Source organism: Sparus aurata, chromosome 2 (genome assembly GCF_900880675.1).
Source record: "Sparus aurata chromosome 2, fSpaAur1.1, whole genome shotgun sequence".
Classification (NCBI taxonomy): Eukaryota; Metazoa; Chordata; class Actinopteri; order Spariformes; family Sparidae; genus Sparus; species Sparus aurata.
This window is the reverse complement of record NC_044188.1, coordinates 137,469-159,520: the sequence shown is the minus strand read 5'-3', so window position 1 is coordinate 159,520 and position 22,052 is coordinate 137,469. Positions and strand designations below refer to the sequence as shown.

Below are 22,052 nucleotides of genomic sequence, written 5' to 3'. Positions count from 1 at the left end.
TGACAAGGTCTGCAATGTACTTAATATCAGCATTCCCAAAGCGAAAGCGAGCATACAGTTCTTCAGTGGTGTATTGCTCCAGTGGTTTTGCACGCTCAACATACACCCTTTGACAGTATCCTCTTCCACCAAAATGGTGGTAGTGATGGACAATACCTGCCATGTCAGTGCCTCACTTGAAGTCCTCTGAAAAAGGATGAATATAAGATGGCTGTCAAATACCCACCCACCCATTAGCTGATGTGTTGTGGCTTGTGTTCAATTAAGTCAATCATGCCCAAGGCCTATAAATACTATGTTCACTACAACAGATAAGGTGGAACCATGGATTCAAAAGGACCTAATTTTAACTGTTGCAGAAATCCATGCGCTGCTGGAGGGTGTTAAGTGCCATTATGCCTCAATAGTAGGAAGCTCTGTTGGTGGAATGGTGACTAACAAAAGTAAGAAGACATTTGGGTTGAAATTACCCAGAATGTGAATGCAATGGGGTCTGGCCAGAAGAGGAGCTTGGAGCAAGTGAAATTCAGATGGAAGAATCTGAGGGCCAGAGCAACAAAGGACCTCACTGAAGCAAAAAACACCCAAACGGGCAACAAAACCTCACAGATGTGGTTCTGGACATTATTGGAGGTGAGAACTCTAAAGCTCTGCACAGGATTCAAGGTGTAGTAGGGGATGGTAAGCCTACGATTGTAGAGGAAAGTGAGACAGTTCCTCCTAATGCAGAGGAAACATTTATTCTGGATCTCAGCCCTATTATTGAAGAACAACCTGGATCCTCACTGGTAGAGCCAACAGTCACAGGAGCTCAGAAAAGAGGCATGAAGCATCCTTTGCCAAATAATAATGACGATGCCTATGAATCACTTCTTAAACGAGAAACTGAAAGAGCAGAAGCACAGATACTCCTGGCAGAGGAACAAATCAAGCTGACCAAACTGCAGCAAACCAAAGCGAATCTTGAAAACTGTATCTGGACCAGGGTGATCCAGTCCAATGTTGCTTTGAAAAAACGGCATAAAAGTAAGTTGAGTTACCTGATCCTGAATAGCAAAAAATCTAGATCTAGATAATTTTGATCCAGATTAGATGTTTTGAACAACTGGCCGAGAATATGAAAAATATCCTCAAATTAGATATCCCATTCTGCGCGAGCTTGTTTGTACTGGGTGACCCTCTCCCTTTGAAACATTTATCTGTATCACAGGTAGACTGGGTCCAGATATCCCTCATGTTGGGGAGAAAACTTATTGTAACAGAATAGAAAGGGATCTCCCTGCAGCCAACCAGGATGTGGTTTTTTTAACTTTTGTATTGTGGCTGCACATGAGCGCCTTTCCTTTCGGTTGACCAATCAGGTAGATAAAAACAGTGCAAAGTGTGGGAATTACATCTTCTTTATCAAAAGTCTCTAGTATAACTATGTAACAACATACCGGCTCAAATCCTCAGGAAATTATTTAGAATTGTGATATATGCGGTTTAACTACATATACATCTGCCCAAGTATAGTTACATATATGTGAATATATATGTTTTTTGTAATTTTTGTCTTTTTAATTAACTGCTGTTTTTTTGCATTGATAATTTTATTTCATCCAGTCTGCATCAGCAAAGTTAGATTTGCTCTCTTGTTTAACTTTTTGTATCTGTTTTCTGTTTGTCTTGTCTGTTTTCTTGTAGCCTTGTGATGATGGCTGTCTGGTGTGTTGTCTTTTCTCTTGTTATAAAACAATAAAAATGACTGATTACAAAAAAACTTAAATATCTTTGTTGAATTTGAGCTTCCTGTGTGAGCCATTCGTGTGGTGGTGACTCCTGCGGGAGAAACAGCTAAACAAAACATTTTCTTTCCTGTGGTCACTACACAGGAGCGTAAGCTGCTGGCGACAGAAGAGCATTTTGCCACGATTCCCTGTGAGGCTGAGTGTGTTAATTGGCCCGTTAGTGAAGCTGGTTTAAGTCTCCAGGGTGTCCAATTGTCCACACAGACGGTCGAGCGTTGTGTTGTGCTACAGATGAAAATAGCTGCTGTTGATGAGGAGAGGAGCTCCATCGGGACTCATTACTGAGAAATGAAACAGTAAACATGATGAAATCACATGTCAGAGTCCCCGCTGACCTCTCTTTGTCCACCACACATCACACTGTCAACAATTAAAGATCTGTGACCTATTAAGAAAATAATGTGACCTTTATTTGGGTGATGTAATGTGTTAGCAGTGTGGTCCGAAAGGACATACAGGAAAATATTAACAGAAATGTGTGAACATTAAGCACAAAAAGGCTTCAAAATAGGCTCAGAGCGTTGTAATGGTGTTGTTTAGTGATGCATAACATATACATAAATATTGTAGATGCAAATGAAAGTAAAACGATAATTGCATGTGTTTGGGTAAATAATGATTAAGTTGGGAAAAAGAGCATATCACCATCCCATTGAACCTAAATTGAACAATTCACTCAGAAATGTGCATTCACTCATCATCTCCTCCCTCCTGATGATGTTGGGAATCAATGGTGGGGCAGGTGTAGTTATTAGAAATGAATAATCATTGATAATAATATTTAAATTAAATCAATGAAAATTAATACAAATGATGATTGAATCATTTAAATGGGCATCACCCTGGAACCAGGGACCGATAACCAGTCAAAAATAGTCTCATAGGAGGGTTCACTTTAAATGTAAATATTTGTAAAATATTAAAAATTACACAAACAGTGACGGAAATTAATCCGAGCACCGACCATCACAACCAGAAAACATCACAAACATATACACAAAATAATCACAGAAAACTGCTATGTACATTATAAAATAATTTATTTACATAAGCACATTGATCAAATCAATGATACTTTTAATGAAAAAAGTACATCACTGGACTAACTATGAAAACTAAACTATGAAAACTAAACAAACAAAGTCAAGCACAAATAACAAACAAGCACATAAAGTGTGTGTGTTTGTGCGTGTGTGTGTTTGTGTGTGTGTGTATGTGGATGTGTGTGTGTGCGTGCATGCGTGCGGATGTGTGTGTGTGCGTGCATGCGTGCGTGTGCGTGTGTGTGTGTGTGTGTGTGTGTGTGTCAGAGGAACAAAGACAGCGAGCCAAAGAGACTCTGGGAAGTCACGCTTTAAAGTCTAAAACACTGGCCGGACGTGACTTGGAGAAGTCACCCGCGAACATGAATCCCATAACTATGATTCTGGTATTGCTGAATCATGTACCTGGAATTCAAAAATGGTGGACGTGAATATGTCATCCAAAGGTCAGTGGAACGAACGTGCAGGATTTGAACAACACCGTTGGCTTCATGTGAACTTTTGGATACACACTAAAGATAGTGTTCCAAAGAGGTAGCAGTGCTACCACGAGGCATATGTAAAATATTAAAGGGGGTTCAAACAAGGCACAGGTATCAGGTGTGTAGTGTACATGTGGGTTAGTTAAAGCTAGGGTCTGTAATGTTGCTCAGAAACACATTTTGTTATACTGGGTGAAATGATCCTGCTATCCTGAGAGTAGTCAATACATGATGTATTCAGAAAAAGGAACGACAAGCTAGGGTGACCATTATGGTCCGGGAAACTGCAGATCACATCCACAGTTAAGAAGTAGGCAGAATGAGTGTTCAAGAAAAGAGCAACAATAAAAACCTGGTGTGGTCAAATGAGTTCTGGCTGTTAGCCGGTGGAGGCTGTGTACTCACAGGCAGTACAGAAAGGTCAGAGCTGGAATCAGACTCTGCAAGAAACAGGGACCTTAGTGGGAGTCCTCTGGACTCCTGGGCAAGGTGACTGGTCCGTCTAGGACTAGCAGACTGACATCAAGAATAACCTACCACTGCTGTGGTGTGTGTGTGGCAGGTGCTGATTTCAAGGAAGAAAGCGATCAAAAGGGTAAGAAGACAGTGGAACTAAGAGGGGAGGTGTCCCCTTCTCAGAGGAGAGCATTTCTGCAGTCTTTGTCTTACCTAGCTCTGGGTTGCTTTGAGTTATCTAATGCTTCAATCATCTATGCTACCTGTGCATATTTTTCGGATTTCTGGGTGCCTCCTTCAGCCCCGGTGCATTATGTCCCTTGAAATATGAGGCCCTCAGGCACCTATAGGATTATTTGGGAGATTCATGCTTCTCTTGTATGGTGGGTAAGGTAGAAAGGGTGGCAGAGGCAGGGTCGGTGTACATTGAGTACTCATCCAACAGAGCATGACAAAAGGCAGAAAAGTGGTCTCGGGTTTCTGGTGGGACTGTCTCCATGAAGACATGGATACCTCTGGTTGTCGACTTCCAGACCAGCTTAAGTTTCTCACATGTTGAGGTGTGAAGAAGATCAAAGAGACAATGCTCAAGCTCCCGAAGATAGTCAACAATGTTTGACTCAGGGCTGTCTGGGCCAAAGCGTTCTATGTTTCTTGCAAGGGACTCAATCTGATGAATGCGCAGACCATGTTCCAAGGTTGGACCTGTGTCATCTGAACTGCTAGTCCCTAATATCACTAAAGCGATCAGAACGATGGTCCCCCCTTCACTGTGGAGATGAAGTCCTTTCAAGAGGCCAGTGTGAACCGCAATGTGCATGTTAATCGCACATGAAAGGGGTCCAGAACCAGTGATGCTGTTGAGTTATTCTGGACTATTGTTCATAAATATTGCAATAAATCTGGTTTAAGACGTCCTCACACGGGGCACCATTGTTGGACTCGATGGTAGGACAGATGTGGTTATTAGAAATTAATATTTATTGATAATAATTATCTGAGAAGGCCAGAAAACAGAGTCCCCCTGAAAACAGTAATTGATTGTTGGCCACCACCCAACAAAGCTTCTAACACACTGACTGTTTCATGTAATTAAAACTTTTCACACACACTAATGCCACACATCAATTTCCTCACACACTGAAAAGCATATGTATGACTGATAGCAGAACAAAACAAAGTGCTGACAGCCTGCAGATAGGAAGGTGTTTTAGGCCAGTCACTCCCTCTCTTCCTGTTTTTATTTGAAAAGTTTGGCCCCAACAATGTATTCTTGGAGAAAACAGCCTGTCTTATCAGAAACTGATGTTACCACAGTTAACAGAAGTGGAGACTCAGGAATTGGTGGATGCCTTCTTCCTTGACCCATAGATCACCTGCAGAGTGGCTTGATGGTGAAGGAATGTCATCAGAATCAGAATCAGAATCAGAAATACTTTAATAATCCCAGGGGGAGATTATTATTGAGGAGACAGCTGTCATACATCAGGTCTAGTGCACAGTTTGAAGTCTTCACAGTCAGATCAGATACAGGATGTTTTTTCTGTCCCTGATAAAACAATAAGTAAATGATATTGAGGTTCAGGAGCAGCAAGTCCAAAGGTTGCCGTGGTAATGGTCGTGTCATTTAGTTGTTGTTGTAAAGTTAATTCACTACCTTGCTTCATTTGTGCAATATCATTGACTTTTATTAAGTTTTCTGGATGCACCATGTTGAATGACGTGGCTCTACGGTGGCTCTCATGGAGAAGAAATTTAGTTTTCAAAAGGTTTACAGGTTTAAACCAGCACTAGCACCAGCCCAGAACCAGTGCTTGGTTTGCTTTTTTTCAAAAAGGGGGAATAAAAGGATATGTTTCCTACGATCTGGTGCCAGACACCAAAAGACCACCCCCAGAGTTCCTGTGTTCACGCCTCAACAGGTCAAAGTAAAATTCATAGCAGGGCCTCCATGGATTAGAATGGGGTGCCATTAAGGCCTAAGGTCAACAATTTTTAATCTCTCAAAAGTGTTTCCATACTTTGTTCTTTGTTCTTCTTTTTGATTGCATGACACTGTGGTGACTTTCGGTCTGACTTGTTTGTTTCTTTAACCAATGGCAGCGTCAGACGGAAGATATTAAAGTTCAGAGTCAGTGTTCACTCTGACAGTTGGATCACTCTGAATGGAAAACGGCTGATTTCTACAGAACTGAACTGTGAGCAGATTGTCAGGTTTAAGTCTTCATTTTTGTCCCGAAATCAAATTTCTTTCAAATTGAAGGAACAATTAGACAGTGGTGGGAGTCTATCTCGCCTCAGATTGTTTCGTACATTTTCTATACTGTCATATATTTATTCTGATGATTTTATGTCTCACTGAACCTGGATAACTTCAGTTTTCTTACTGAAGTGGTTGAATCTTTGGATTAATTCCATTATGTTTTCAGGTCTCTCTTAAGTTTGAAACCAAACCCCCTGAGGAGAGATGATCCAGCTGAGCTTTATGACAGGTTTGTTTGCCAAAATGTTTCATGCTGTTGATGTGTTGTTTTTTTATTGCAGTTAAGCCCTTTTCAAGTTCCCATGTTGCCAGAAGAAAGTTCCATGTTAAATATTAGGAAATGTAGTAAATGTACAATTATTTAAAAAGCTGATTATCACAAATGTTCCTCATAGGTCTTCACAAATTATAAAACTTCACAGACAGTTTGAGTCTTCCGTTATCATAGTTAGTTAGTTATTTTGTTTATGTTTTTTTATGTTCGGTAATAGACCAGATGATCGAGTTATTAATGCAATGTTGTTTCCTAAACAGATGAAACCACTCTAAAGGCCCGTCAGACATCTTTCCATGTGTGCCAGTTATATTCACATATCATTAATGTTATTGAGTAGAACATTAAAATCAGTATTATGATCATTATGCTCCTTTTTTCCACTGTGTTATCAAACATTGTTGAAACGAAACATCAATCACGTTTGAACTTTATTATTTATTATTTAATGTTTCTGATGTTATTTGTACAACTTTGGTATTGTGCTTTTGTTTCTTCCTATCATAATTCTGTCTGGTTCAGTGATATCAGCTCAGAATTGTTGGTAAAAGAATAGAGTTTGGTATGTTGTACAGAATGAACTGTAGCTGTCAATCAGAGTGAAAGCAGGCTCCAGCCCTTTTATTTGAATTTCCATAATGAACAAAAGAATCATTTCTGAAGTTATTTTTTTACAACAAGAAAGAAACATGTTAAACAGCTGTGATGTTAAATGTTCATATCTCTTTCTCTTTTTCATATTTCTCTGCTTGATTCCACTAAAGCTCTGAACAGGGAGATTTACTGAGGAGGGAGGATGGAGAACGTCTCCTCACACAAACACTTCATCCTCGATGGTTTCAGTGAACTCGGAGCACTGAGGCCCGTCCTCTTCATCCCCTTCTTCATCATGTATATTGTGTCCCTGTCGGCCAACTCCATGCTGCTGTACGTCGTCATTTCACAGAGGAGCCTCCACTCTCCGATGTGCATCCTCATGGCCGGCATGGCGTTTGTGGACCTGAGCCTACCGCTGTTCTTTGTCCCCAACATGCTGCTGAGCTTCTTGTTTGACTGGAGGGGAATCTCTCTGACTGGCTGCCTGGTTCAAATGCACTTCATTCACTTCATAGGAACTTTTCAGTCCACATTGCTTGTATGGATGGCACTAGATCGCTACTTTGCCATCTGCACACCACTCTACTACCATGAACACATGACTTTACCCAAATTCCTCAAGTTTATAATCCCACTTTTGTTCAGAAATGTCCTCCTGGTCACACTGTTTGTGAGTCTGGCAGGAACTTTGTCATTCTGTGCTGGAAATGTGATGAACCACTGTTTCTGTGAGCACATGGCCTTAGTGGAGCTGGCCTGTGGAAGTACAGCCATCAACAACCTGTTGGGGTTACTGACAGTTTTCTTAATCCCAGTGGCAGACTTCATCTTTATTACTGCCTCCTATGTGGTGATATTCAGCTCTGTGTTCAAGTCTGGCAGGTCAGGTGTCAAAGCACTTCACACCTGCATCACCCACATCGTGGTCATGACTGTTGGCTTGACCCTTGGACAGGTAGCTTTCCTGTCATACCGGATCAGAAACGGTCTTCCTGCAGCCATTCGGGTTTTCACCAGCACCATGTATCTGCTGTTCCCAAGCTGTTTCAACCCGATCATTTACGGGATCAGAACCGCCGAGATCCGACAGCACATCCTGAAGACACTGACATGTTGTCGCTTTGTTCAAACTGTGCCTCATTCTTAAGAAACTTTTAAAAATCTGTAATGTAAAATTACTCTATAATATCGAAATCAATTTCTTTGAGGAAAGCCAAACATAAATGAAAATACCTAATGACAGAAATGAAGACACTCATGGCACGTTATGAAATATTGATCCAATAATTTATTCAACCTTTGTTTAGATGAAGGTTAGTTGAGGACAACACATCAGACATCACTGTGATTGAGTAGGATTACGCTTCCTGGTTCTCTTGCCATCCTGGGATTGATTGAACTCTCAGTCTCTCCTTAGGCGGGACTTCTGATTTCATACTATGGCAGCTGAGACTTCAGCTTTCATCCGAGATGCTTGAGGGGATCTTGTCTCTTGCCTGTCCTTACCCTGGTTTCACATTGCCTTTGACTTTGTTTCTGGTGTTCTTACCTCTGAGGGTAATGCAGTCAACCTCACCATGTGCCTTTTTCACCCTTCCCAAGCGGCAGTAGTTTGTGAAACATTTTGCCAAGCCCTCCGTGGCCGTGTCCCCCTCTTCTCTTAATTTCACCCCAAGACCGAGAGCCAAAACAAGTGGACCAACCAGGACCCCTCCTGGAGCCCTGTATGCACATCATTAACTCACCTCTTCTTTTACTGGCATGTCCCCTTTAAGAGTTCCCTCAGTTACCAACCACCACTGTTCCCAGCCCAAGAGGGAGCAATTTCTGTGACCCCTGTCCAGATCCACCTTTTGTGCTGTCGCAAATGTGGAGAGAGGTCTGTGCTGTCTTGCTCAGAACAGCTGCCAACAACAAGCACATTGCAGACCGCAACTGGGGCCAGCCTCCAACTACATCCAAGAAACCCTAAGAAACCCTTATGTCGTTTCATTGATCCACTTGAGATGTAAAGAACCATTCCATTTTTTTTTTTACCTTTTTCTGAGGGCAAAGCAACTTACAGTGATTCATAGATAGATAGATAGATAGATGGATGACTTTATTAATCCCTGAGGGGAAATTAGATTCGTCATAGCAGTGGTTACATTCAGTAGAAATACATTCAAAATATAGGGGGCAAATATATAAGCAATAAAGAAACAATAAAGTACAATGTACAGTACAGTATGCAACAAAAACAATAGAATACTACATACAATAAAATGCTTAAGTAATTGTGGAATAGAATAAGAATAATGAGGTAAATCAAATAAAATGCTGAGGTAAGTGGAACATAAGGTGCAAGAGGATAAGGTGCAGGTTTACCTGCACCCCAGGACACCACAGAAGAAGAATATGGTGCTTGTAACAACAGACTGATAAAACATCTGGACCATCCAGTTGCCGACATTGAAGGACCTGAGACTCTGCAGGACTCTTCAGGTCCCTGAACTCATCCGCCGTCCCGCCCTCTACATGCCCCACGATGGCCGTGTCATCAGAGAATTTCTGCAGATGACCCGACTAACTGCGGTACTTAAAGTCTGCAGTGTAGCTGGTGAAGAGGAAGAGAGACAGCATAGTTCCCTGAGAGGCGCCAATGTTGCTGATCCACAGAAATTGGTGTTGGGTCTATCCAGGGAGGAGTAGGCTTCCTGCAGCAGGTGGATGATTGCATCATCGACGCCAACATGGGGCTGATATGCAAAGTGTAGGGGGTCCTGTGAGGGGCACACTAGGGGTCTGAGGTGTGCTAGAACCAGCCTCTCATGACCTTCATGATGTGAGAGGTCAGTGCAGTCAGCCTGTAGTCATCCAGTGCTGCAGGACGTCCTCTTTTGGGCGCTGGAACGAGGCAGGATGTTTTCCAAAACACTGGCACTCTCTGAAGGTGGAGGCTCAGAGCTGGCTGGCACAGGCCTTCAGCACGCGAGGGCATATGTTCATACGCTGATGGTGGTGGCTGCCATGCAAGTTGTCGACAAGCATATCAGGAGCAGTTTGGGGTTCAATATTTTGCCTAAGGACACTTTGACATGCAGACCAGGGGAATCCTACTACTCTTGAGCCACAGCTGCCCTCATTAATCTAGTTAAAGTTACTGAAGTTATCCAGGACCAGGAGCCACCCATCTTTCCATTTTTCGCTGCTGAAGTCTTCCTACCAGTTACCCTCCACATGACTAGATCATTGATGACCATTAGCTAATACTTGAATATGCACAGCATGCGAAGGGTCTACAGTGCTTGGTTGATTGGAAAGGTTATGGTCCTGAGAAACACTGTTGACTCCACACTACCACCTCTTGGACTCAACCTTAATGAGGGTCTTTGATCCAAGACATTTGGCCACCTGGCCACCTGGCCGCTCCTGTTGGGGGGCAGGGGGTTGATAAAATGTTCCTACAATGACATATGTGTTTCTGTGTATATTGTATGATATGTAAAATGAAGATCCTTAATTATACGTCTGAATATCATATATTTGGTCTTGTTTACATTTACGACTGATTTAAAATGAAGGAGTGTCGCCTTGTTAGATGATCTGTGGCATTCAGTCTTAGTGAACAACTCTCATCTGCATAAAGATGGGTGTTACACTTTGTTAGGGATAATGTGATACAGTGAATATAAACTGTAAACAAGACAGGAGCCAGTGAACCATTTTCTAAGCACAGCGAAGAAGTCAGTGTCTCAGAATTGAAGAAACAAAGATCTATTTTGAACATGTTAAAGGAGCCAGTAAGAAAATGATACAAGTATAATACAAAAATAATACAATAATAATAATAAAAATAATAATAATAATGATATAATCTATTATAGCTGAGGCTTTCTGTTAGCTTACTAGCTAATGTTTGACAAAAAAAACAAGGAGACACATTTACTGAATGTACCTTTGTGGGTTCTGTCCTGATAAAGATGAATGTTGTACTTGTGTCACTGATTGTTGACCTGCTGATCTTACACACCACTCCGCTCTTCATCAACAACCCAAGAAACCAAGTTGAATTATTTTTTAAGAGGGTCTTCCCTGACATCTGCTTCACGTGTTAGCAGCCTTAGCTGGACTGCAGCTTACTAGTTGGTTGCCTGGTTTGCATTCATTGTACTTCCATTCAGCCAATCATGTTTAAAATGCAAATATTAGATTTCAGACGTCAAGGGGTTCCACTTTAAACTCCTCTAAAACGGAGAAAAAAAAATCACATTTTTGAAAGATAATATAGGAAAATTACCTTTTAATTACACCAACCTCCACAATGCAGCAGTGCAAATATTTAAAAAAGTGAAAATAACAAACAAATTGTACAATGTCCCTAAATAAGGTGAAGATTGAATTCTTCAGTAATTCAATAACTTCAAACAACACGAAAGTTATGAAATATAGTTAACCCACTATTGCAAGACTGCTGTACCAGACAAAATGGCCCTCTTCTAAACCAGAAAGCCCCTCCCCTGGGAAACACCTACAGGCTGTGTAAACATGCGTGTGTAAAACACACGCGTGTTTACCCGGTTATCTAACATTTCCCCATAAACAAAGCAAGTGATTTGGCCACGCAGTCACCCTGAAAATAATAAAGCATTTTTATTCATGGTCACCTGACCCAAGAGGTGCGTGTCTCACTCCTTTTATGGGCAGAAATGGTTTCGCTCCATTTTACCTGCATGGCCGAGGACAAGGTGAGTGTGATCTGATTGTGTGAGTATGTATCCGGAAAACAGTAGGACGAACAAGTGTGCACCTTTGATCACGCTACGAAACAGTTAAGGGAATGAATAATTATGGGATGTCTTTAACTCCGACGTAAACGGGTCGGAGAGCCGCATGTTGGTTGGGTGTGTGTGTGCGGCCTGCAGCTAGCCACACCACAGAGAAACATGCACGCATGTGCTGCCCACAAGTCTTTTCAAGTCATCTGTTTGTAGATAGATAGATAGATAGATAGAGATAGAGATAGAGAGAGAGAGAGAGAGAGAGAGATAGATAGATAGATAGATAGATAGATATACTTTATTTATCCCAAGCTGGGACATGTATTCGATGTTAAGTCTCAAGTCATAAATATCAAGTCACTGTCAAGTTGAGTCTTGAGTCAGTGAGTCAGCCAAGCAGATCTCAGTCCTCAAATGTTCGACTCAACTATGAAATAATTATATATTACCGGCACAACTCGTCAGCATTTACTTTGACACTGAAACATTGCTGCTAATGTTCCAGTCACACAGCGGGTTGCTCGCTAACTGACTGCAGGACCAACTACAACTTCGGCTCATAGAATTTATAAAAAATATTCTGAGTGAAAATAGTAAATGGAAGGTTAGAATTGTCAGAACAAATTACAAATCTGTGCAAACAAGGTAGCAACAACTCTGACGTTGAGTCATTCAGGCTCCGTTCTGTCCCTTTTACCTTACTGGGAATAACTTTGTAAGTTTTCTGGACTTTGTTGGTGTTTTGATTGCATGACACTGTGGTGACTTTCGGTCCAGCATTCTCTGTCTCTTCAACCAATGGTAGCCTCAGACGGAGGATATTAAAGTGCTGATTCAGTGTTCAGTAGGGACAGGTGGATGGAGGAGAGTCAGTGGCTGACATTAACCTGCAGGCGGGTCACATTCAGTAATGAACTCCTTGGCAGCACCAAGTAAAACTTGCTGATATCTACAGAGCTGAACTGTGAGCAGCTCATCATGTTTGAGTCCAGATAGATTTAGACATTTACTTTACTGTAATACATTTCAATTCTCATGATTTTCTCTGTTTTATTGAACCTGAAAGAAGTTTAATTTTCTCACTGAAGTGGTTGAATCTTTGAATTAATCCCTTTATGTTTTCAGTGTGTTGTCTATTGTCTCTTCAGTGTGAAACCAAACCCTCTGAGGAGAGATGACCCAGCTCTGCTTTATGTCAGGTTTGTTTGTCAAAATTTTTCATGCTGTTGAGGTGTTGTTTCTTTTTCTTTGTATATATTTGCTGTTGAGTCCTTTGAAAGTGCACATGTAGCCAGAACACGGACTTACTGTTAAATATTAAGACATGTGGTAAATGTTGCTGTGTTTATAGTGGGCATACATTTTGCTCAGAGGTACAACATTCAACAGCCTGCATGCTTTGACTCTTCTGAGAGTCCTCTGTATGTCGTCTCCTCAGAGTAGACAGCAAGATCCAAAGTTGCATGAAGTGTATCGAAACCAGATCAGAAAAAACAGAGCATGGCCCCAGAAGCTGCAGATCAGGCAGCATCACTCAATGATACAGCCTCTAATTACAAGATAATTATGACAAGTTTGGGTTCATGTTATCACGTGATCCAGATATGTCCAAAATCTTGGCAGATGTCATCACATCCTTGTTCTTTATCTTCCTTACAGTAACCAACTTGTTTCAGCTTTGGGTCAAATAAAAAAATTGCAAAGTATAACGTCAATCCAAAACAGTTCTGAAGTCTTTGTTGGAGTAAGAGAAGCACCATCTTTACAGACTGACTTTACTTATTCCTGAGAAAACAAACACTGAATATTGCTGACATGAGGTTATCGGTCTTCAGAATTGTATGTTACTTAAGTAGTTTTTTACCTTTTTAAATATGTTTTCAGACTCACCTATAGAGGAGATGATTATGTGAGATTAAATGGCCCCTTAGTTATGTATCTGTCTTTATATTACAGTTCACATATAATAAAAGATGTTGAGTACACAGGCCTACATTAAAAATGATCTCATTGTCAATAATCAAATTACTGGAGGTGATTACTGGATGAAATATGTTTTGGTATGATTAATGATTTACTCAATATTGTCCTTGTATTTCTTAATATCAGGATACTATGATCAGCCACAAGTGAATAATGTTGATAATCTGTTTATGATGCGATGCTCTGCTGGTTCTGGCATTAATATTAATAGAAACACCCTTGCAGACTAAATACACCCTCTCGTGGCAGCTTCACTCTGCCACGACACAACAGCTGCTCAGGAATGGCTCGGGGAACATGACAAAGAGCTCAAAGCGATGATATGATCTGGTTTAAAAATGTTGATTCCAATCAGATTGAGCATATGTGTGACATGCTGGAACAACTCCTATCATGGAGGCCGCAGAGTGTTTTTTTTTTTTTTTTAACTCATGTCGGTATGGACATGGGACATCAGGGGAGTCTTGTTGTGTTTCTCATTAGGGCAATGGCAACAGATTTTTTTTTTTTTAAATTTAAGTATTTTTTTGGTTTTATTGATATATCAGATGAAGATTTGACAGTAAACAGGATGAGAACGATGGGGAGTGACACTCAGCAAAGGGCCCCAGGCTGGGAGTCGAACCCGGCTCCACTGCGAGGGTAAAGCCTCTGTGCATGGGACGTTGCTCCACCCACTGAGCTAAACAGGACCCCTTGCAACAGATAATTTGATTCCCGTGTGTTGTAAGGTCAGGCCTGATTGGACTAAGGTCTTGGGAATTTGGAGACTACTCATTCAGTTTATTTTAGTTTACTTAGGCCATTCCTGAGCAGTTTTTGCAGTGTGGGAGAGTGATTATCATACTAGGGGGTCCACTGTCATTGGGCAGAGCACACAGTCTGCAACAGTGTTGGGGTGGGTGGTGGTCAAGCTCCCTAAACATGAATGCCAGGCCAGGAATCAAGGTTTCCCAGCAAAACATTGCTTTGTAATTAGATAATCTGTCCTATTCACTTCACTGGTTAGTACTTTTGCTGTTGTTGCTGATCACTGATGCACATTGGAGTAGTTTAAAAATTACATGTTCAAATCATTTGGTCTCTCTGTTTTCAGGCTGATTCCACTAAAGCTCTGAACAGGGAGATTTTCTGAGGAGGGAGGATGGAGAACGTCTCCTCACACAAACACTTCATCCTCGATGGTTTCAGTGAACTCGGAGAACTGAGGCCCGTCCTCTTCATCCCCTTCTTCATCATGTTCATCATGTCACTGTCGGCCAACTCCCTGCTGCTGTACGTCGTTATTTCACAGAGAAGCCTCCACTTTCCGATGTGCATCCTCATGGCCGGCATGGCGTTTGTGGACCTGAGCTACCCGCTGTTCTTTGTCCCCAACATGCTGCTGAGCTTCTTGTTTGACTGGAGGGGAATCTCTCTGACTGGCTGCCTGGTTCAGATGCACTTCATTCACTTTATAGCATCTTTTCATTCTACGTTTCTTGTATGGATGGCACTGGACCGCTACTTTGCCATCTGCACACCACTCTACTACCATGAACACATGGCTTTACCCAAATTCCTCAAGTTTATAATCCCACTTTTGGTCAGAAATGTCCTCCTGGTCACACTGTTTGTGAGTCTGGCAGGAACTTTGTCATTCTGTGCTGGAAATGTGATGAACCACTGTTTCTGTGAGCACATGGCCTTAGTGGAGCTGGCCTGTGGAAGTACAGCCATCAACAACCTGGTGGGGTTACTGACAATTTTCCTCAATCCAGTGGCAGACTTCCTCTTTATTACTGCCTCCTATGTGGTGATATTCAGCTCTGTGCTCAAGTCTGGCAGGTCAGGTGTCAAAGCGCTTCACACCTGCATCACCCACATCGTGGTAATGATCGTAAGCCTGACTGTCGCTCTTGTGGCTCTCCTGTCATACCGGATCAGAAACGGTCTTCCTGCGGGCGTTCGTGTTTTCTGCAGCATCATGTATCTGCTGCTCCCAAGCTGTTTTAACCCGATCATTTATGGGATCAGAACCACCGAGATCCGACAGCACATCCTGAAGGTGTTAATGTGCTGTCGCTTTGTCCAGATTGTGCCCCATTCTTAAGAACCGATTTATCTTCATATAGTTTCTGTAACTGATTTGGGAGCCTGTTTCCAGGAGAAAAGCAAGATATAATAATAACAACAATAACAATAACAATAACAATAATAATAATAATAATAATCACACACATAATCACATTAAAATGTGAATCAAATTTACAGAGGGGTTTCATTCTTGAGCCATACCTGCAAGGGGAGCTTGCTAGGAGTCTGGTGGCCAGGCCTAATTCAATGGGGCTGGGCATTGCTGCGGATTGCTGCTGATACACATCTGGCACTACAAAGGAGGGTCAATGCCATTCAGCTGGACCAACATGAGGTCAGATCCATCCTGTGTAGAGTCAACGCGAGGAAAGCAGCTGGTCCAGATGTTGTCACTGGCAGGATTCTCAAGGCCTGTGCAGACCAGCAAGCAGGGGTTTCCACCACCATCTTCAACCTCTCGTTTCTACAATCTGCAGTCCCCACCTGCCTGAAGTCTGCACCATCATCCCAGTCCCAAAGAACGGTACAGTGAACTGCCTAAATAACTATCGCCCAGTTGCTCTAACCCCTACAATTATCAAATGTTTTGAGAGACTCATCCTCTCTCACATCAAATCTGCCATCCCTGCTGACCTGGACCAACACCAATTTGCTTACCGAGCGAGCAGGTCGACAGAGGATGCTGTCAACACAGCACTCCACACAGCCCTCACACACCTGGACCAGCCCAACTCGTTTGTGAGAGTGTTGTTTTTGGACTTCAGCTCAGCATTCAACATGGTCATCCCCCACAAACTGATCTACAAACTGAGAAACCTGGGCTTAGGCAGTTCACTGTGCACCTGGATAATGGACTTCCTCAGCGACAGACCACAAAACGTCAGGATGGGAGGCCGCACATCATCCACTCTCATCCTGAACACTGGCACACCACAGGGGTGTGTCCTCAGCCCCCTCCTCTCCTCCTTCACCCATGACTGCTCCCCCATCCACCCCACCAACACCGTCATCAAATTTGCTGATGACACGACCATCATAGGACTGAACAAATAACGAGTCAGCCTTCAGGGAGGAGATTTGCCATCTCACAGAATGGTGTTCGGAAAATAACTTGGATTTAAACACCTCAAAAACAACGGAACTGATTGTGGATTTCCGTAAATACAAACGCACAGAGCTCTATGCCCTCTACATGCACAGGCAGGAGGTAGAGAGGGTTGAGAGCTTTAATATCCTTGGGGTTCACATCTTGACCGACCTCACCTGGAGCACTCACATCTCTCATCAGGTGGGGAAGGCCCAACAGAGACTTTATTTCCTCAGAAAGCTCAAGCTCGCTCACCTCCATTACCACCTGCTGACCAACTTCTATTAATTAGCGATAGAAAGCCTACTGACCTGCTGCTGCACGGTATGGTTCTCCAGCTGCACAACACAGGACAGGAAGGACCTGCAGCAGGTGGTGTGGGCAGCGGAGCATCATCGGGGCAACACTGCCCCCCCCCCCAGAGACTCCAAAAGAAGGCCAACTGTATCAATAAGGACCCAACTCACCCAGGACATTACCTGTTCTCCCCCCTGCCCTCTTAGAAGAGATATAGATCTATCAGATCAAAGACTTGCAGACTGTAGAACAGGTTCTTCCTGCAGGCAGTGAAATGGCCCTCCCTCCTCACCCTTCACCCCTGACTCTCTAAAGACTTTCACACCAGTGAAAGACCCCCACCCCAGAAGTGAAGTGCAATAAACCCCCCACTACTTCCCCTTACACACCTCGTTCACATACCCCCCGACCTGAACCTTTTTATCATTTTTTTTTCTATTTATCTTGTATATATTGTGTTATTATTGTTGCAAATGTTAGGATTGTTATCGTTTTTAATACTATTTATATTTATGTTTATTTGTCTAAACGAAGAGCTGCTAACTGTGTTTCTTTGTTTCTGAAATAATTACAATGAACATCTATTCTACTCACAGGAACATAAGTGTACGTAGTAGCAGGTCACCTTAGGCCCAAGGTCATGATAGATGTAGAGGCTACTTGATGTGTTCAGAAGATCATTGACACATGTTTGGCATTAACCCAAGAACCTGCAACCGGACAATGGCACTGAGGGAAGTTGTCAAGTTGAAAAGGTGAAGAAACTTCATGAAGGGTGTTCTAAATGAGTATATCCAATAAACACTGTGATACATTAGAAAGCTGTTTGTGGGTGTATGTCATATCTGTCCCTATCAAATCAAACAATTAAACAATAAATAACTAAATAAAATAAGAAAGTGATTCAAGCTTTTTGGCCCATAGGTCTCTTGAAGCAGCGGACAAGAACTGGTGGGCCAGAAGGGTTGCAACGTCAACAGTCAGTGAAGAAACAGTCGGGTGTGGGTGGAGGTGGGGAAATCTATGGAGGAGGACTTTCAGTTCACCTAAGGAAGTTTTCTGGCAAACCCTCTGGCAACTCAGGAAGAGAAAAGTGGTCTGGGCCCAGGCTGGCAAAAAGTTTATTTCAGAGTGCCGGATTGTGGATCCCGGATTTAAGGAGACACAATGGGGCTTTCCTCCTGTCATGGAGGGATAGACCAGCTCTTCCTCCTTGCAGGCGTACTGTAGGGTCTACAGGCCATGTAACAAAAGTTAGAGCTGTTTCTGTTCACTCTGCACAAAGTTAAACACTTTTCCAGCAGGTGTTGGAATCTCAGGGTTGTCCCTTGATTTTGCCTCCCGCCTGAGTTAGCATTTATTCGTTTGACGGATGGAAATATAGGCTAGGGGCCAGCACTCAGAATGCAGATGGCGACTATTCAATGGTGTTTATGTACAGTAACTATCCCACCTCTAAATCTGTTGTCTCTGACCGTACCTTAAAACTTCACTCACCCCCCATTTCAGAATGGCAATCACCCTTTCGTGGATATGTTGAACCAGTGACAGGACTCTCCCCAGTCATCCGCAGTGTCATATTCATATATGTGTGAATATATCACTCACTCAACTAAAAAGGGAACGATCACAAACACTTTAACACTGGAACACAGCTGCCAGTGGGTGCTGCTCACAACTTACCACAGGACCAACAAAAGACTTAAAAAATTATTAATGGAATGAATTGTCAGTTTGAGGGAACAAATTACAAATCTGTGCACACAAGGTAGCATTAATTCTGATGCTTCGTTCTGCCTTTCTTCTCTTGCTAAAAAATTAAGTTTTCTGGACTTTGTTGGTGTTTTGATTGCATGACACTGTGGTGACCTTCAGTCCAGCATTCTCTGTCTCTTCAACCAATGGTAGCCTCAGACGGAGGATATTAAAGTGCTGATTCAGTGTTCAGTAGGGACAGGTGGATGGAGGAGAGTCAGTGGCTGACATTAACCTGCAGACGGGTCACATTCAGTAATGAACTCCTTGACGGCATCAAGTAAAACCTGCTGATATCTACAGAGCTGAACTGTGAGCAGCTCGTCATGTTTGAGTCCAGATAGATTTAGACATTTACTTTACTGTAATACATTTCAATTCTCATGATTTTCTCTTTTTTATTGAACCTGAAAGAAGTTTAATTTTCTCACTGAAGTGGTTGAATCTTTGAATTAATCCCATTTTGTTTTCAGTGTGTTGTCTATTGTCTCTTCAGTGTGAAACCAAACCCTCTGAGGAGAGATGACCCAGCTCTGCTTTATGTCAGGTTTGTTTGTCAAAATGTTTCATGCTGTTGATGTGTTGTGTTTTTCTTTGTGTATATTTGATGTGTAGCCAGAACACAGACTTACTGTTAAATATTTCTATTTATGAAGACCATGTAAGAAAAGTAATGATGATAACTTAATTGTAAAGAAAAGTGAATCAGACAAGAGAGAATGTGGCCCCAAAAACACCAGATCAGGAAACATCACCAAAAGATTCTGATGAGCTTAAATAACAAGATAATTATTATGAGTTTGGGTCTCATGTGATCAACGTAAAATGATGATTTTTCTGCTGAATTTATCCAGAACATGTTGAGAATCTAAACACTTGTTATAGCAATGTCTTGCTCCCAATTTTTTTTAAAATGTCAAACTGAAGCTAATGCAGGAAACAGTAAGCTACTTGTTTCAGACCATTTTAAGGTCATAAAAACTGTGAAGTCACTTCTAAAGTCCTAAATGTTTCTTCTTTTCTTCCAGCAACTAAAACAAGATCTTAACAGATCTTTCCACGTTTCGTAAATGATTGATTTACTGAAGAAGAAAAAAACATTGATTTCATGTATTTAACTTTTAAATTTTTTGCACTTCACTCACTCAATGTTTTGTTTTTCATAATGTCATTCTGTGTTTCATCTACAACATCCATTAGGCATGTTTTCAATCCTTTGAATTGAAGGTTGAGGAATAAAGAGTTTTGTGTGTTGGGTAAATTTGTGATTTTAAGATCATAAATTAAATTGATTTAGTAAATTAGATGTAGTTGTTTGCTGGGTACCGGCCCAGAGAGCGATAGCAGGCTTCAGTCCTATGATTGGTCTGTTTGTTTGTTAGGGTTAGGGTTTTTGAAAAACCTTGAAGGCATCTTTCAGAAACATACTCTGATTATCTACAATATTACCAGGACAAACACGTTAAGTGACTAATATTGATCATCTTGATTCAACGAAATGTTTTGCTGTGAAACCTTGGGCTTCACACGCACCACCCACCCAAAGATCGTTGCAAACATCAAATCATTTGGTCTCTCTCTGTTTTCAGGCTGATTTCAACCAAAACTCTGAACAGGGAGGATTTCTGAGGAGTGAGGATGGAGAACGTCTCCTCACACAAACACTTCATCCTTGATGGTTTCAGTGAACTCGGAGCACTGAGGCCCGTCCTCTTCATCCCCTTCTTCATCATGTATATTGTGTCACTGTCGGCCAACTCCCTGCTGCTGTACGTCGTCATTTCACAGAGAAGCCTCCACTCTCCGATGTGCATCCTCATGGCCGGCATGGCGTTTGTGGACCTGAGCCTCCCGCTGTTCTTTGTCCCCAACATGCTGCTGAGCTTCTTGTTTGACTGGAGGGGAATCTCTCTGACTGGCTGCCTGATTCAGATGCACTTCATTCACTTCATAGGAACTTTTCAGTCCACATTGCTTGTATGGATGGCACTAGACCGCTACTTTGCCATCTGCACACCACTTTACTACCGTGAGCACATGGCTTTACCCAAATTCCTCAAGTTTATAATCCCACTTTTGTTCAGAAATGTCCTCCTGGTCACACTGTTTGTGAGTCTGGAAGGAACTTTGTCATTCTGTGCTGGAAATGTGATGAACCACTGTTTCTGTGAGCACATGGCCTTAGTGGAGCTGGCCTGTGGAAGTACAGCCATCAACAACCTGTTGGGGTTACTGACAGTTTTCTTAATCCCAGTGGCAGATTTCATCGTTATTACTGCCTCCTATGTGGTGATATTCAGCTCTGTGTTCAAGTCTGGCAGGTCAGGTGTCAAAGCACTTCACACCTGCATCACCCACATCGTGGTCATCACTGTCAGCTTGACCATTGCACTTGTTGCTTTCCTGTCATACCGGATCAGAAACGGTCTTCCTGCAGCCATTCGGGTTTTCACCAGCACCATGTATCTGCTGTTCCCAAGCTGTTTCAACCCAATCATTTACGGGATCAGAACTGCTGAGATCCGACAGCACATCCTGAAGACACTGACATGTTGGTTCCCAATTCTTAAGAGACCATTATAAAGTATCTATGTTCTATGAAAGCTCATCTACGGCAGGACAAGAAAGAAGTTGGTGAGAAGTTAGTAACACCAAAAATATTCAAAGCTGCAGCGTTGAATGGAGCCTCGCATCCCTTTGCTCACTGAGATGTGCAGCAGCCGTGGCCTCGCAGCTGTACTTCAAAAGGTTGACACAGTTCACGTGGTGAATAATATGTTATATTTCAGGATACCAGTGGAGAACTCACTATTAAAATTGCATGTATACCAAATGATGTCTGTCACTCAAGGCTTACTTCCTGTTGCCAGAAGGTGGTGCAATGACTGTGACTCCCAATGTGCGTTTCAGTGTCTTCAGTCCAGGACTGAGATTTGGGCCAGATTCTCAGATGTTGCTGCGACATGGGGAATGACGATGTTGTTATGTTTTCTCACCTCCTCCTTTCCCTCTCTCTTTGTGGACACGGTCTCAGTCCAGTGGTTTAGGGTTCTGATGACCCCCAGCTTGTGCTCTTAAAGATCCAGAGCAGACAGAGAGGAGGGGATGGGAGAACGTAACAACATTGTTATTCTTCATGTTGCAGGAACAACAGAGAAACTCAGGAGGATCTTTAATCAACATCATATG

General features: G+C 42.2%; 3 protein-coding genes across 3 annotated transcripts; all 3 read left to right on the top strand.

Moving 5' to 3' along the window:
• The first annotated feature begins 7,104 nt into the window (after positions 1–7,104).
• Positions 7,105–8,052, top strand: LOC115570844 (olfactory receptor 52E4-like). Its single transcript, XM_030399607.1, has one exon. The coding sequence runs from the start codon at positions 7,105–7,107 to the stop codon at positions 8,050–8,052; it is 948 nt and encodes a 315-aa protein (XP_030255467.1).
• A 6,740-nt stretch (positions 8,053–14,792) lies between these two features.
• LOC115570818 (olfactory receptor 52K1-like) lies at positions 14,793–15,740 on the top strand. Its single transcript, XM_030399580.1, has one exon. It carries the CDS (start codon positions 14,793–14,795, stop codon positions 15,738–15,740), a length of 948 nt encoding a protein of 315 aa, XP_030255440.1.
• A 4,761-nt stretch (positions 15,741–20,501) lies between these two features.
• LOC115570811 (olfactory receptor 52E4-like) lies at positions 20,502–21,446 on the top strand. Its single transcript, XM_030399573.1, has one exon. It carries the CDS (start codon positions 20,502–20,504, stop codon positions 21,444–21,446), a length of 945 nt encoding a protein of 314 aa, XP_030255433.1.
• Positions 21,447–22,052: the final 606 nt, after the last annotated feature.